At 27.7% G+C, this 14,179-nt stretch overlaps 1 protein-coding gene across 1 annotated transcript in view; it reads left to right on the top strand.

Annotated features, from left to right (window-relative positions):
* Nucleotides 1–14,179, top strand: part of LOC129957655 (neither inactivation nor afterpotential protein C-like) — a 170,150-nt gene that overhangs the window by 20,845 nt on the left and 135,126 nt on the right. The window contains exon 2 of the mRNA XM_056070097.1: nt 9,360–9,532. Within this exon, the coding sequence (XP_055926072.1) occupies nt 9,360–9,532 (173 nt within the window). The remainder of the gene's footprint in view (nt 1–9,359; nt 9,533–14,179) is intronic.

The following is a 14,179-nucleotide window of genomic DNA, read 5'->3' as shown; positions in this document are numbered from 1 at the left end:
TTTTGGATTTTTTTTCAGTTGGTATTTATATTTTAATGATCTTTTTGTTGTTTGAATTTGATCAATTTTGCTGTAGTCTTATTTAAATTTAAAAATATTTTATTGTCTTTAATTTTGTAAAATTAATTTTATCTTCAAAACCTCAATTACCTGAGATTTGAGGGTCACGAGGGGTCAATTTTTTTGAATGAAAGTCAGACCCCTCGTAGAAAAAAAAATTCCTGGTTTGAATCTCTACCTGAGGGTGACTCTTGAGAAAGTCTTCAGGCCGAATTCATCATATCTTTGTTTTTGGCTCTTTTTGCATTAAACTTAATATTTATTTCCAATTTGGTTTCACATACTTTGCAATTTCATAAACAGACACAAATTTATTCAAGAAGTATTTATTTTCAAGTCTGTTAGCTATCAACTTTCCGTAAATTTACTCTATGCAGAAAAGTATTACCAAAATAACTTTATTTCTTCTTGAAAGTTTTAGCTTGATAGGGTTTATAGGCTAGCGTGTTATCAGTAATCATAAAACATAAATGATACAAAAACTACCTAAAACACTACGGGGTAGACCAATAATCTGAAATTACCAGATTTGTCACGTAGTTATTTCTTGGGCAGCAAATGTTTCTTAAGAAAGTGTTCTTTTAATATTTTATTTAAATTGTAGTTAAAATTTCCTCAAACTTCATTATTTTTCCAAATTAATTTCGCAGCATTTTATTAGACTAGAATTCCTTTTAGATTATTTTATAATTAAGAACATAGGCTTCTTACTGGCACAAATTTTATTTCCACCTAATATATTTGCTAATTTTAATGAATTTTTAAATATATATTTTAATAAACACTTTTATTCGTGTAATTAGTGCATTTATATAGAAGCAATTATTGATATTAATAAATATTTTTTCATGCATTCATATAATTAATAGTAAATTTTAAAAGTAAATTAGCTAAATCAAGCTTAAGCATTTATATGTAATAGTGTTCCAGATTTAAATTTAGAATTTCTTTTAATTTTTTAAATCACTAGTATTCCTGTTCTGTATAATGAAATTCTTGAAATTTATAATGTCATTATTATATCGAATTAATATACATCAAATGTTTCAAAACTTTATGTTAATATAAAATTCTTTATATTTATCTACATTTGCTCACCATTTTTTTAATGAGATTGATGTATGTTTGATGAGATGATTTTTTATGTATGTTGTCCCAAAATACCATCCTTATCAGCGAAAAAAATACTCTACAATATTGTTACTAGATCTTCAAGATATTGTACGACATACAGAATATCGTAAAACGACATGAAAATATCGCGGAATATCGTATGCTTAAGTGGATACGTCAGTAGCGGTTCCATTTATTACAACAAGATTTTGTCTTTCACCCTGTGTAGATATTCACACACAATATTTTGTTATAGCTTTGACGATATATCATATAAATTATTTGCTAAATATACATTATTATCTTTTATAGATTATTAATCGCTTGATAAAACTATAAATCTCCTTCCCTTTTGCATGGAAATTTTACTTTTAAGTATGTAGATAATAAATTATCCATAAGTCCATATATTCACATATCTTATTCTGATGTATTTTGATCATGATTAGGTGTATGCCAGAAAGGGAGTTACACCAGTAAAAAGCTCATAATTAAAGTAAAAAATAGAATTTAAATAGCTATAAAAAAACTAGAGATTCAAAAACATTTTCGTATGCGTGTGTACTAGATGAAAAAAGAAGCTAAAGAAAAAAAGCCAAAGAAAAAAAACGTAACAGAAAATAAAGGAACAGGCATAATAAAGAAAAAAAATGGAGCAGGACTAAAGGGTCAAGCAGAAGAGCCTATATAATATTCAACAGTAACAGTATCATTGAAACATAATTAGTAAATCATATCAAAAATTGGCAATTTAAACTTTGAAAACAGAAAAAAAAAGAAAAATAATTAAATAATATAAAGCAAAGAGAAAAATATAAATAAATAAAAGAAAAAATAAGTAAAAAAATGAAAAAAATAAATAAATAAACAGGAAAAGTAAATATATGCATTGGATCATTCTAAAGTAGAGTCCATGATCAGGAACAAAAGTTTAGATAAAGAGTTCGTTTTGTATCTTTCCTATATCCTATATAGGATATATTTCCACATATCCCACCGAAATAACTTAATATTATATTTATATATAAACTTTCTTTTACAAAGCGAATAATATTTCTGGCATTAAACAGCAATGAGAAACTATCTGTAGAAGAAAATGTGAGGTATTTTCGCCATGCAATTAAATGTTAGATTCGATATAACTATGAAGAAAAGGTCAGCTACCACCATTTCATAGCTTATATTTTTTTAAGTCATTCTATATAAAATGATAAAAAACATTACTGAAACGCATTTATATTAAAACATATTTAAAACTATAAAGTAATTTTAAAAACTTTTAAATGAATTAAAACACCATTTACTTAATTTATTGCATCTAAAATTACTTACATTTTATAATTGTTTCTAAAAAACAACTTTTGTTGTATTACTTACATTTTATAAAACTTATCTCCAAACATTTAATGACAGATAAATGATTATTAGAATTTCTGACATTTCACTTTATGTCTGCTACAATTTAAAACAATGATAGAACAAGACTGAATGACCTATACTGTCTTCCAAGATCAATATCTGACATTCATTTTAGCTTTTTTGCCGATTGTTCAAAGCAGTTTAATTGAAAAATACATAAAAAATGCAGATTCGAGTCAAAATACATGTTTGAATAAGAAATAAGCTTTATATTATTTTATTGACCGAAGATTTTTATCGTTTTTATGATCGAAGTATCGCATATATATTTTTATTTCACTTCTGCTCCACTTTTATTGAAAACTTGTACTGCAAATATATTTTAATTTCAAAAAAATCACTTATTCATCCATGACTAACTTTGTCTAGAAAATTGGAAAATGAACCAGCTTAATATTTAACCAATATTTAATATCTTGAAGCAAGAACATTATACAAATATTTTTTTCAGCAAACGATAAATTGCAGATGATCTGATTCTTTTATTAATCGTTTGCTCTTATTTATTTTGAATATCGAGAACTTTCCAAACTATCTATTCTAATTTCATAATATGTCATAACAAATCGTAAGTCTTTAATTACTTTACAAACCGAAATATCTCTAATAAAATATATAATTAAAAACACAGATAAAATAAATAAATAGATCAAATAAAAAAATTCTTCATGAAATATTTCATTATATGTTCAACTTAAATCATTTAATAAGGTAAGTATATTTTCTCAAAAATTCAGATTATTGCTCCCAAGAGACTCAAATGTGAACTATTTTTTTTTTTTAATTTTGCATAGATTTCCGATAATGATTCATCTTTTATATCAATATATAAATATTAATGATGCTAATCCAATGTCCAAAATAAATTAAAATCTGATAGGAATTCTTCATAAAATACCTTAACATTAAGATTATCATTTCCTATTTGGCTTAGATCTTTAAACAAAACGAATGCATTTTCACAAATTTTAATGAATATCCGTTAAAAAATATAAATTTATGATTGATTTCAATAGTTAAATTATGGTTCTTATTGATTTATTTTCTATTGGTTATAGATACCATGGTATAAATACAAATTTCCGCATAACAATTATTGATGTATAGATTATTTTAATACTTCCTTCTACTGGATGTCCCGAATATATATAAGCTCATTTTCAATAGATATTTCATTAAGAAGTGATAATATTCAAGTCAATTTCTTGCGTCAGAGTAATAACTGTTAATAAAAAGCCTTGAACTTTGAGTATCATTTTCATAATAATCAATGCTAACAATGCTTTATTTAATAGAATTATATGTTTTTTATATATTTAAAAGATATTTGCTTATTAATGACTCCTCAATTAATTACCGATATACAGTCGCGAAAAAAAAGAGCCATTCAGCTTCAATATAGTATCGTCCATCGTACAATCTAAAAGAGGTGTTATTTGAAAAGACTTAAAGTACTGTTAAAGATATTTGAATTAAAAATGTCGCAAGGGAGCGTTTATATATTGAAACGAAAGCAAACCTCATAAGCTCCAATTAGCAATACCCATTTTTTCTAATCAAATTTTGAAATATCAGTTATTCTAAAATCAAAGTTTCATTTGTTTAGGACTATTCGTTTCGAAATTATGAACAAATAAAATTTTGACTTTTTTTTCTTAAAATTAAATTTTAAACTTTTATCCATATCTTAAAAAATATAAATTATGAAAAAAAAATTTAAAAAAATTATATAAATTATAAAAAAATCATAATAAAATTATTAATTTTACTATGAAAAATAAAATATTCTAAATCTTTTGCAGGCATATTTAATATGGAAAAATAATTTTTAATGTCTGAAACAATTACAAAATTAGAGTTTAAAAATTTTTTAAGTATAACGTACTTAAATTTTGGTATAAACCAAATGATGAGACAATTATATGGAGACATGCAAAATTTCAGTGCATTCCTGTGGAAAAATAAATATGAAAGAATTATTTTTACCTTTATCTTAATCTTTCTCTTATTGCTCCTAAAAGGCTCCTATTGCTTATTTTGCATTGAAATGCTACTGATCATGCATTTCTTGAAACAAATATCGTTTGCTGCATTGTTGTAATACAAAAATATGTTTGAAAAATTCATCAGTGACAAAAAATATGAAACCAAAGTAAACATTTATTTTCCATTGCCAACCATATTTTATTAAGACTCACTATTTTTAAATGTGGAGGATAGACTCTGTTCTAGAGTTTTTACTGGTCAAATATGTCACTTACAGAATAGTACAAATTCCAGAAAAATGGGAATTTTATTTCGTAATTATTACTTAGTAATATTTAACTATTTAATTTTACAAACATTCTGTCAGATTATTTCCCTTAATTATTTAACGGATAAAAAATTCTATATTTTCTAACAAAAAAAAATGGTTATTTATGTTTGTTTAAATTTATTGATGTTTTTTTTGAAATATACAATATTTCTTCACAATTCCCAAATTTCATAAGAATAATCTTCGGTAATTATTATTATTTTATAATTGAATATAACAACAGATGGAATAAAAAGTTTAATCACCAAAATATTATTTACTAAGCATTTAGTATTGCACGCCTTAATTTGTAATTCATTTTATTAATTTTATTAATTCATTTAATGCAATTAATTGATATATACTAGATTTTCGATCACAATTTATTTAAATTAACTTTGTTCTATTCAAGCAAAAATATTCTGATATAAATTTTCGAGTATGAAGCTGGTCACATCATAACCCTTTATTTATAGAATTATTTTATCATCAATTTTTATCATGTGAGAACATGATGTTTTGGAGCTCGGAATCGCGTAGGCAATGAATATAGCATAAATGGCAATTTTCATCATCATCTTTTAATCGCATATATATTTTTTACCTGCTTTTACCAGTATTGCATTATTATTAAGTTTGTTTATTTGAAAGCAAATGCTTTTTTAAGAGGTTGACTTGCTTTTACCAGTATTGTTTTATTATTACGTATGCTTCTTTGAGAACAGATGCGTTTTTAAAAGGTTGACGTAGAACTATGACATCATAGCTGTTATTTCATCTCAAAATCGGTTGAGCTCCAAAACTTTGTCAGCTAGAAAAATTGAAAAAGAAAGTTTTAAAAAATAATATATATATATATATATATATATATATATATATAGAGAGAGAGAGAGAGAGAGAGAGGAATAAAGACCGATAGAGAAGTCTCGTGATGGTTTCAAACCAGTTTAAACTGATTAATGACTTAAATTAATTAAGACAAATAATGATTTAAAAAATAATAATGTTCTCTCATGACAACTTGAAATTTGCGATCCTAGATTTCATTTTAATTTTATTAACTTTTAGTTCTGTTTGAAATCGCACAATTTTATTTATTTACTTTTGTTTTTATTTCATAAATTGTTTTATTGCAGAATAAGCCAGGAAAGAGGGGGAAAAACTTTTTAATTAATTAATTATCTATATTAATTTAATTAATAATGAAAGATTTTTAATCTTTGCTCCTAGCTGTTTTATGTTGCTTGCTATCCGAGCTACTATTTTTGTGTTCTTACGAATATCTTTTGAAAAAATTGTCATATTATGAAGATTCCAAATTGATTTTAACGATACTTTTAATTGCCTTTGGTATATAAAGGGTAAAGACTTCTAAAGGTATAATATATCTATAGTTTATATATATAATTCTTATAATTATATAGAGTGTTCCTTAATTATTGTCCAGGTTTCCGTACCTCATAACTTTCGAATAAAAAATATTACGCAAAAACCGATTACGTATTCTTAAATTACAGCTCAAAGAATTTTATTAATGATATTAAAGTGTAAAGCTTGCACGATTTGCACTTTATAGGCATTCAGCTGAAGGCGATTATGTATTCGTAAATTTGCTGAACAAATTTTGACTCGAATTGAGGATGATGAAAATTACCTTCGGAAATGGTTCTTCAGTGACGAATCTACTTTTCATGTGTCAGAAAAAGTGAATAAACATAACTGTAGAATATGGGGCTCGGAGAACCCGCACGATTATCAAAAGTCAAAATTTGTTCAGCGAATTTACGAATACATAATCGCCTTCAGCTGAATGCCTACAAAGTGCAAACTGTGCAAGCTTTACACTTTAATATCATTAATAAAATTCTTTGAGTTGTAATTTACGAATACGTAATCGGTTTTTGCGTAATATTTTTTATTCGAAAGTTATGAGGTACGGAAACCCCGACAATAATTAATGAACACTCTATATAGATACTATTTCTTATTACTATACCTCCTTTCAAATTTTTATTCATATAAGAAGCCACAAGTTATGTTGTAGCTTTAAAAAGTGCTAAATTAATAGAAATCAACTATGTGAATGATCATTTAGAGTGTTGTTATGCAATTTGCTTTTCAAGTCTATAACACGAATCTTTGGCAAACTAAAAGCATTTTCAAAAATCCCTAAGTTACGTGTAAGCCATGCTAGAAAACTGATTTATCTTTTATAAGTAAATGAAATCTACTATTTTTCTGTATACTTGTAAAGTAAAGCAAAGTATCAATTCATATCTATTTAAGATTAATAAGCAGTGATGACAGTATATATTAATAAAGAAATGCATGAATAAAGAGCACAAGAATAAAAAATCGGTAAATTTTTCCTTTCTGAATCGATAAGAGGCAGTAAAATTGACATTTGTTTTAAGTAATAAAACATATATTTAATTTTATATTTTTTACTCATACATCAAAACTTTTCATTTTGGTGCTTTCAGTGAAATGGAGAATCAGGCACACGTGCAATTTAAACAAAATTTTCAACTCTCTTCAATTAGGGTTTGACGGTTTTTCAAACCCGGTTTTAAAAATCCGGTTTTTTAAGTAAATTTGTCACATTCGAAAACCGGTTTATAAAGTAAGAAAACCGGTTTTCCTGGATATTCCAATTTTTCAATATATATATATATATATATATTGGTGGGAACTGATTTGTCTAGCAGCTGGGGGCTTAAAGCGATGAGATGTGAATTTATTATCAAGTGTAGATATATTTGAATTTCTGTTAAATGAACTAAAAAAATTGAACGCTAAAATAAGTTTCAAATTATTATATTCTTTAAAAGAATGAATTCAAGAAAGTAGAATTAGCGACTCTTTTGCTGTATTTGCACACTTCTAGTTCAGCGGAGAAATCTAGTGTACTTTCTTTAGTTTCAAAAACCGAAATTATTAAATTATCTGGAAAGACATTCTCTAGATTATTTCCAAATTCTTATGTGGAAACCAATTCTGATAAAGAGCAAATCTTAGACACTATTCGTCAGAGTAATGCTTTTTTAAGAGAAGCCATGGAAAAATCAATTCATAAGTTTCTTGAAGACCCTGAAGAAAAACTTGCAAATCCAAAGACACTGAAAGCTGAATTTTCATTATTTGAGGCAACGAATAAAAGAACAAAAATCTTAAATTTGTTATTTGATGCCAAGAAAACTATAAAACCGAGCTCAGTAGTTAATGAACGAGTATTTTCAATTTCAGGCAATATTGTGTCCAAAATTAGACTTAGTTTTAAAATTTAGTCACCGTCTGTCGACATTTTATGTTTTTAAAATCCTATTTTCTTAGGAGAAATTAAAATTAGTGAAAACAATACAAATATTATTCAAAATTTTTGTTTAAGTTTTCGTTATTTTGTGTAAATAATATGTATATGTAATCTTTAATTTCATTGAATTTGATATTGATTTCGTTTTTTGTTATTTTATATAACTTAGAGAAAATATTTTTCCATATTCTATTTTTTTGACAAAAATTCGGAAACCGGCTAAAACCGTTTTTTTTTTTTTTTTTTTTTTTTTGGAAATATGGAATTCGAAAACCGGTTTTTCAAAACGTCGGATTTTGCATAAACCCTGTCTTGAATAATTCTTTCTTGAAAAGAATCATGATTTCCTTAAAAGTTTTGTTGTAAATATATTGTTATGAATGAAACAGCAAATTATTTTACCACATGGATTGAAGCTTTAAAAAATGCTTTAAAAGTATGAAAAATTACCATTACTGACGCCCAGAGAATATCTAAATCTTTCACGTCTAATTATGGAAACAACCCCTTAACAGAAATGTCAAATGTCTCATGATGTAATCATGTTATATTAACTAAAAGTTGTATTCAGTGTATTTCTTCTATGGGAATTGTATTCATTACATCAAAAAAAAAAAATGGTATTGCAATAATAAATTTCAGTTTGTAAAATTTTAAATATGTAGACACCCCCCTAAGAAAATTTTAATCACAGCATCTTTTTGTATTCATTACTACCTTTAAAATAGTATGTTTAATTTTCACATCAGATGATCGATTGTAAATTAAGTCAAAGTGGCACTTTTTCCCCCTTGACTGTTCATCTCAATTTTATCAAAAATAGCAGCAAAAAATATTTTGACATTGAACATTTTGAATGCTTACAGTGAATATTCTATTAATATTTTTCTATTACTTATTCAAACAATATAAGAACTGCTGCTATTTTTAAACATATTTCTTCCGCAAAACTAGGGTTAAAGGATTTCCCATAAGAAAAGGAAAACCACAAATATTCCTTCTATATAAAATAAGGAAACAATAAGCAAAATGTCGACGTGCCTTTCTTATGTTTCTCTCTTGCTACCTCTTGCTCAAGCTTTAGTAAAGCATAAGTATCTGGATAAAGCAACGTGGGAATAAAAATGCAATATATATTTTTTCTTTTTTATTTTCTAGGGAATAAAGTAGCGGTTAAACTAATAGACAATATCGCAGAAAACATACTGGAGATAGAATCAGAATATGGCGTCCTATCTTCGATCGGTGGCCAATCTCTTGTTCCAGAGTTCCACGGCACCTATTTACACTCGCCAAAAAACGCCAAAAAGCAGCTGTGGTTTGTTATGGAGGTAAGTTGATTATTGTTTGGCAAGAGCCTGTTCTGAAAGATATTTTGTGTTCTTTTTGACAGCTGGTTTTTTATGCAGGCAGGTGCATTTTTTGTCAAAGGTTTATATTTTTACCCTCAAAGAAAGGATAGATGTTTAATTACGTAAAAAGATTTTGTATGCTATTAGGAGATTTGCATTAAATTGAAAAAAAAATTCTGAAGGTAACGAAGAGATTTCGTTTTAGCTCAGTAAAAAAAGTATATTAGGCGCATAATGAGCCTAATCTCACTTAACTGAATTATGAATAAACAAATTTTTTAAGGATTTATATTGTTTGTATAAGCTATCTTTATTCTCAAACACTTTTTAAAATTTGTTCAAAGTTTAAAAAGAGTAAAATTAATCTGATTAGACATTTTTTCTTTTAAATTATAATTAAATACAAAGTATTTTTTAATGAATTCTTTGAATTTATATCCTAATAATAAAATTTTAATGACAAAGAATTAATTGCAACAACGATAAAAAAATTGAATAGCAGCTTATCTTTGCCATTAAATTTAATTACATTTTTTTATATGTTCTCCTTATTTTATTATGAAACTGAACACTTCTTTATAATATTAAGACACTTACTTCAGTAACGAGAAAAAATTCTTTTGTCAGCTGATCTAAAAGTGTTGCATCCCTGTAATTTAATGTTATTTTTAGCAAAGCTATAAAAACTAATAATTAATTTAGAATTGCTCTATCCTTTAATATTAGATCATTCAAAAACCCAGATTCAATTTTAGCTTAAAATATTTTCTTACTAAAGAATAACCTATTAAAATGTGTTAAAGATTTACTAATACTTAATGTTAGTAGAATGAACCGTAAATAGTTTATGTTTAAGAGTCAGAGCAACAAATAAAATATGGATATGAAATGTCCTTTTTGAATTTTTCCGAATGGATCAAAACTTTTACAAGATGATTAGATCATAAAATTAATCTCATCTAACTAATTCATTGTTTTTGTCTATTATTGTTCAAAGATATGAAGTCGATAGATATTTACTCAGTCATACAGAGGAAGTAACAGCAAATTCTTTGATGTAGTTGATCCAAATTTAATACCTATATAAAATGCTACCAATAAAAAGCAGATTAATATTTACCACTCTAGTCATCTGCGCCTCTTAATTATTCTTCTAGCTATAAGATTTTGATCTACTCTTCTATCGTGTTCATATGCCGATGGGTGAACTAACAAGCAGACTTCTTGCTGAAAGGATTTCATTCAAAATGTATAGTAATCCGCCACTTTTTTGAAAATACCATTTCATAACTTTTGGCATTTCCCTCTGTAGTGTTCAGAAAAATGCTTAATTCCAAATATAATTTTTCTTGACTCAGTAAAGAGATTAAAACAAAGAGATTCATCAAAATCTCGAAATGAATTTCTGAAGATTACATTTAGGAATTTTGTTTATTGTTGCACATTTCGGACGAAAGGAAGTGAAAACGTTTCTTACTTAAAAGTGGATTTACTTCCTTAACTTCCGTTAAGTGCTTATTTCAATTTAATAAAATAAGTGATGGTGTCATGATAGATCTTAGTTTATGGACATAAGTATTTCAGATTTGAAACGAGATATCTTATCACAGATACGCTGTGATAAGATGCTGGGTTCTGGCAAAAGATCTCCCAACCGATTAAGTTTTAAGATCACAAACCAATTAGGACAGAAAACAAGATCAAGTCAACATGTCAATACATCAGACTAAGGAGCATAATGACCCCCCCCCAGAGAAGGACACTCGTGCCCATGACACTTTAAATCCGCATTCCAACGACCTGTGCACGCTTTAAGACAGACGCATTTTGCCCTCTTTCCCTTCTCTTGTGTTTCTCAGGAATTCTTTGATGTCTGTTCCTTTTACCGACAGTTTGCGGGAAGCTCTGGACCGACGTCCATAGGTGGGGGTGGTCCAACAATAGGCCGACTAGCAGATTTACGAACATATCCGTTAAGGCCATAAGCCATAGAAACGCGTTTAAGGCGCAAACAGACATGCCTCCACTCCTCTCTGGAGAATTTATAGAATGTTAAAATAATTTACGATCAATTCCTGAACAATGGAAGTGAATATCTACATAATGCTAACGTTTTTGCTGGACACATTTCGGTAGGGGGAAAAAGAGTTATTGTTCAACCGCGTTCCATGGCCTGTATGTGCCCTGCGTCAGGCACATTTTGTCCTTTTCCCCTCGTTTGTGGGTATCCAGGGCTCTTTGATGTCTTTTCATTTAATCTACAGTTTGTGGGAAGCTCCCGACGTCCGTAGGCGTAGTAACGGGTCGAGATGGATCGGATGACTTACGACCATATCCGTAAGACAAACAGGCCATGAGAACTGGCTGTAAGAAGAAGAATACGTAGCAACAATGACTCGGCCACAAACATAAGGGAAAATGAAATAATATGGCACAAAAGTACCCATTTATCAGGCATGAGGCTCAACAAGTCCGAGACATTATGCAACTGTCATTAGACAAAAAATTTATATTAAATCTGATGCCGAAGATCAAACAACTTTTAGCTCTTATAGATCCTGGTGTGGAATTGGGAAGGGGTAGATGTAGCTTAAATGATCCCTCACCACCTGATATATGCCCTTTATGATGAGGTAAATGTCAAATTAGCTCTCGTGTTGCTTCAAAACAGAAAATTCATGTAAGTAAATCAATCATTCTAACAAAAAAAAGCTCAGTGTAAAACTAAAAATGAAGTATTAATACATGGCACAGAAGTACCCACTGATCAGGAATGAGGCTCAACAAGTCCGAGATATTTTGCTACTGACATTAGAATATGTTAAATCTGATGCCGAAGATCGAACAAGTTTAAGCTCGTATAGATCCAGGTTTGGAGTGGGAAAGGGGATGATGTAGCTTAAAGGATTTCTCGCCATTGGATATGTGTCCTGAACAAGAAGGTAAATTCCTAATAAAATCCCATGTTGCTTCAAAATGGAAAATTTATATAACTCAATTAATCGTTCTAACAAAAACAGCTCAGTATAAAGCTAAAAATTAAATATTAATGCATGACACAAACGTAGGCATGAGCTCAACAAATCCGAGATATTATGCAACTGACATTAGAACATATTCAACCTAATGTCGAAGACCAAACAAGTTTATGCACGCCACCAAGTTTATGCACCCAGGTTTGGAATGGGAGAGGTGTGATCTAGTATAAATGAAGCCTGGCCATCTGATATTTACGCTGAACGACAAGGTAAAAAAACGAATTATGTCTCGTGTTGCTTCAAAACGGAAAATTTATATAATTAAACTCATCACTCTAACAAAAAAACTCAACATAAAATTAAAAATGAGGTATTAATGCATGGTTACACTTTTCGAATGATTTATTTTGTCTGGCTGTTTACTTCCGCTGAAGTACCACTGTAAATCAATATAGGTATTTTTTTTTTGGGGGGGGGGATTCGTAACTAAACCTATAAAGTTCAGAAATGACAATGTGAAAATTTTAAATCACATGTTTATCTAATTAAACAGTTTATAAGATAAATGATGCAATAATAAAATTATGGCTAATTAAATATTTTAAAAACATAGCATATTTTTGTTTCTGCTAAGAAATAAAGACAACTCTGGTATCATCATAAGGAAAGTGAATAATAATAAATAATAAAGATAATAACAATATAAAATCGTGCTTTAAATTAATGATAAATTTTAATTATTCGATATGCGTGATAATTATGCATTTAAAATCATTCATCGCCTCTTTCAAATCCAACCATCTTACCGAGCTAAGTTCTTCATTGTCTTTTTCAAAACTGTCTGGTTTGAAATATTATAAAATTTAATTCGGGTGTGTAATTCTTTCATTTCGGTTGGATAAATTCAGCATTTTTATTATACTTTGAAAGATTCGTATATGCAAACTATTCAAAGAGAAAATACTATGCCTGTGAGAAATTCAATAATGAGATTTAAATTACTTTACACATTTTACATCTCCCAGAAATAGAAAAAAAATATATATATTATCATTTCTCTCAATGATATTTGAATATATAAAATTTAAAAAAGCGCCAAATCTCCAGCATGAAATTTCACTTTTTGTCATATGAATAAAATTATGTGCTTCCTTCAATTGTTTGGATAAAATTCGTCATTTGGAAGTTATTTGTTACATATGAATATGTTAATTCGAAAATTAGTGTAGATTTATGGATGGCATTTAGTATATTTTTATTACTATAATTAAACATTTAAATCGAATTTAAATACTTATTTATAATTTTTGGATAAATCAGTCAAAGATTTGGTGCATTGTCAGTGTATGTTTTTATACTTGTCTGAATGTGATAACTCAAAATTGTGATACCTTAGACAAATGAAATTTAGAATATGATCTTGCCGTTATAATTATAGATTTGTGACGAACCAAGTTGGGGAAAAAATATCTATTCCGTGATTAGTTTCCTCATGAAATATTTATTACACATCAAACTGTGTTAGTAAATCAAAAATTCGAGAGGAAAATAATTGCTCAGTTCCATTTCCAGAACCAAAAAATAAGTTAGAACAATTAATTCATTAATTCGAAAACAAAAAAAAAATATGTTTGTCTAATTTCTCAAT

The sequence above is a fragment of the Argiope bruennichi genome, chromosome 11 (genome assembly GCF_947563725.1).
Source record: "Argiope bruennichi chromosome 11, qqArgBrue1.1, whole genome shotgun sequence".
Classification (NCBI taxonomy): Eukaryota; Metazoa; Arthropoda; class Arachnida; order Araneae; family Araneidae; genus Argiope; species Argiope bruennichi.
Note: the sequence above shows the minus strand (reverse complement) of the source record. Positions and strands in the feature narration are given on the sequence as shown.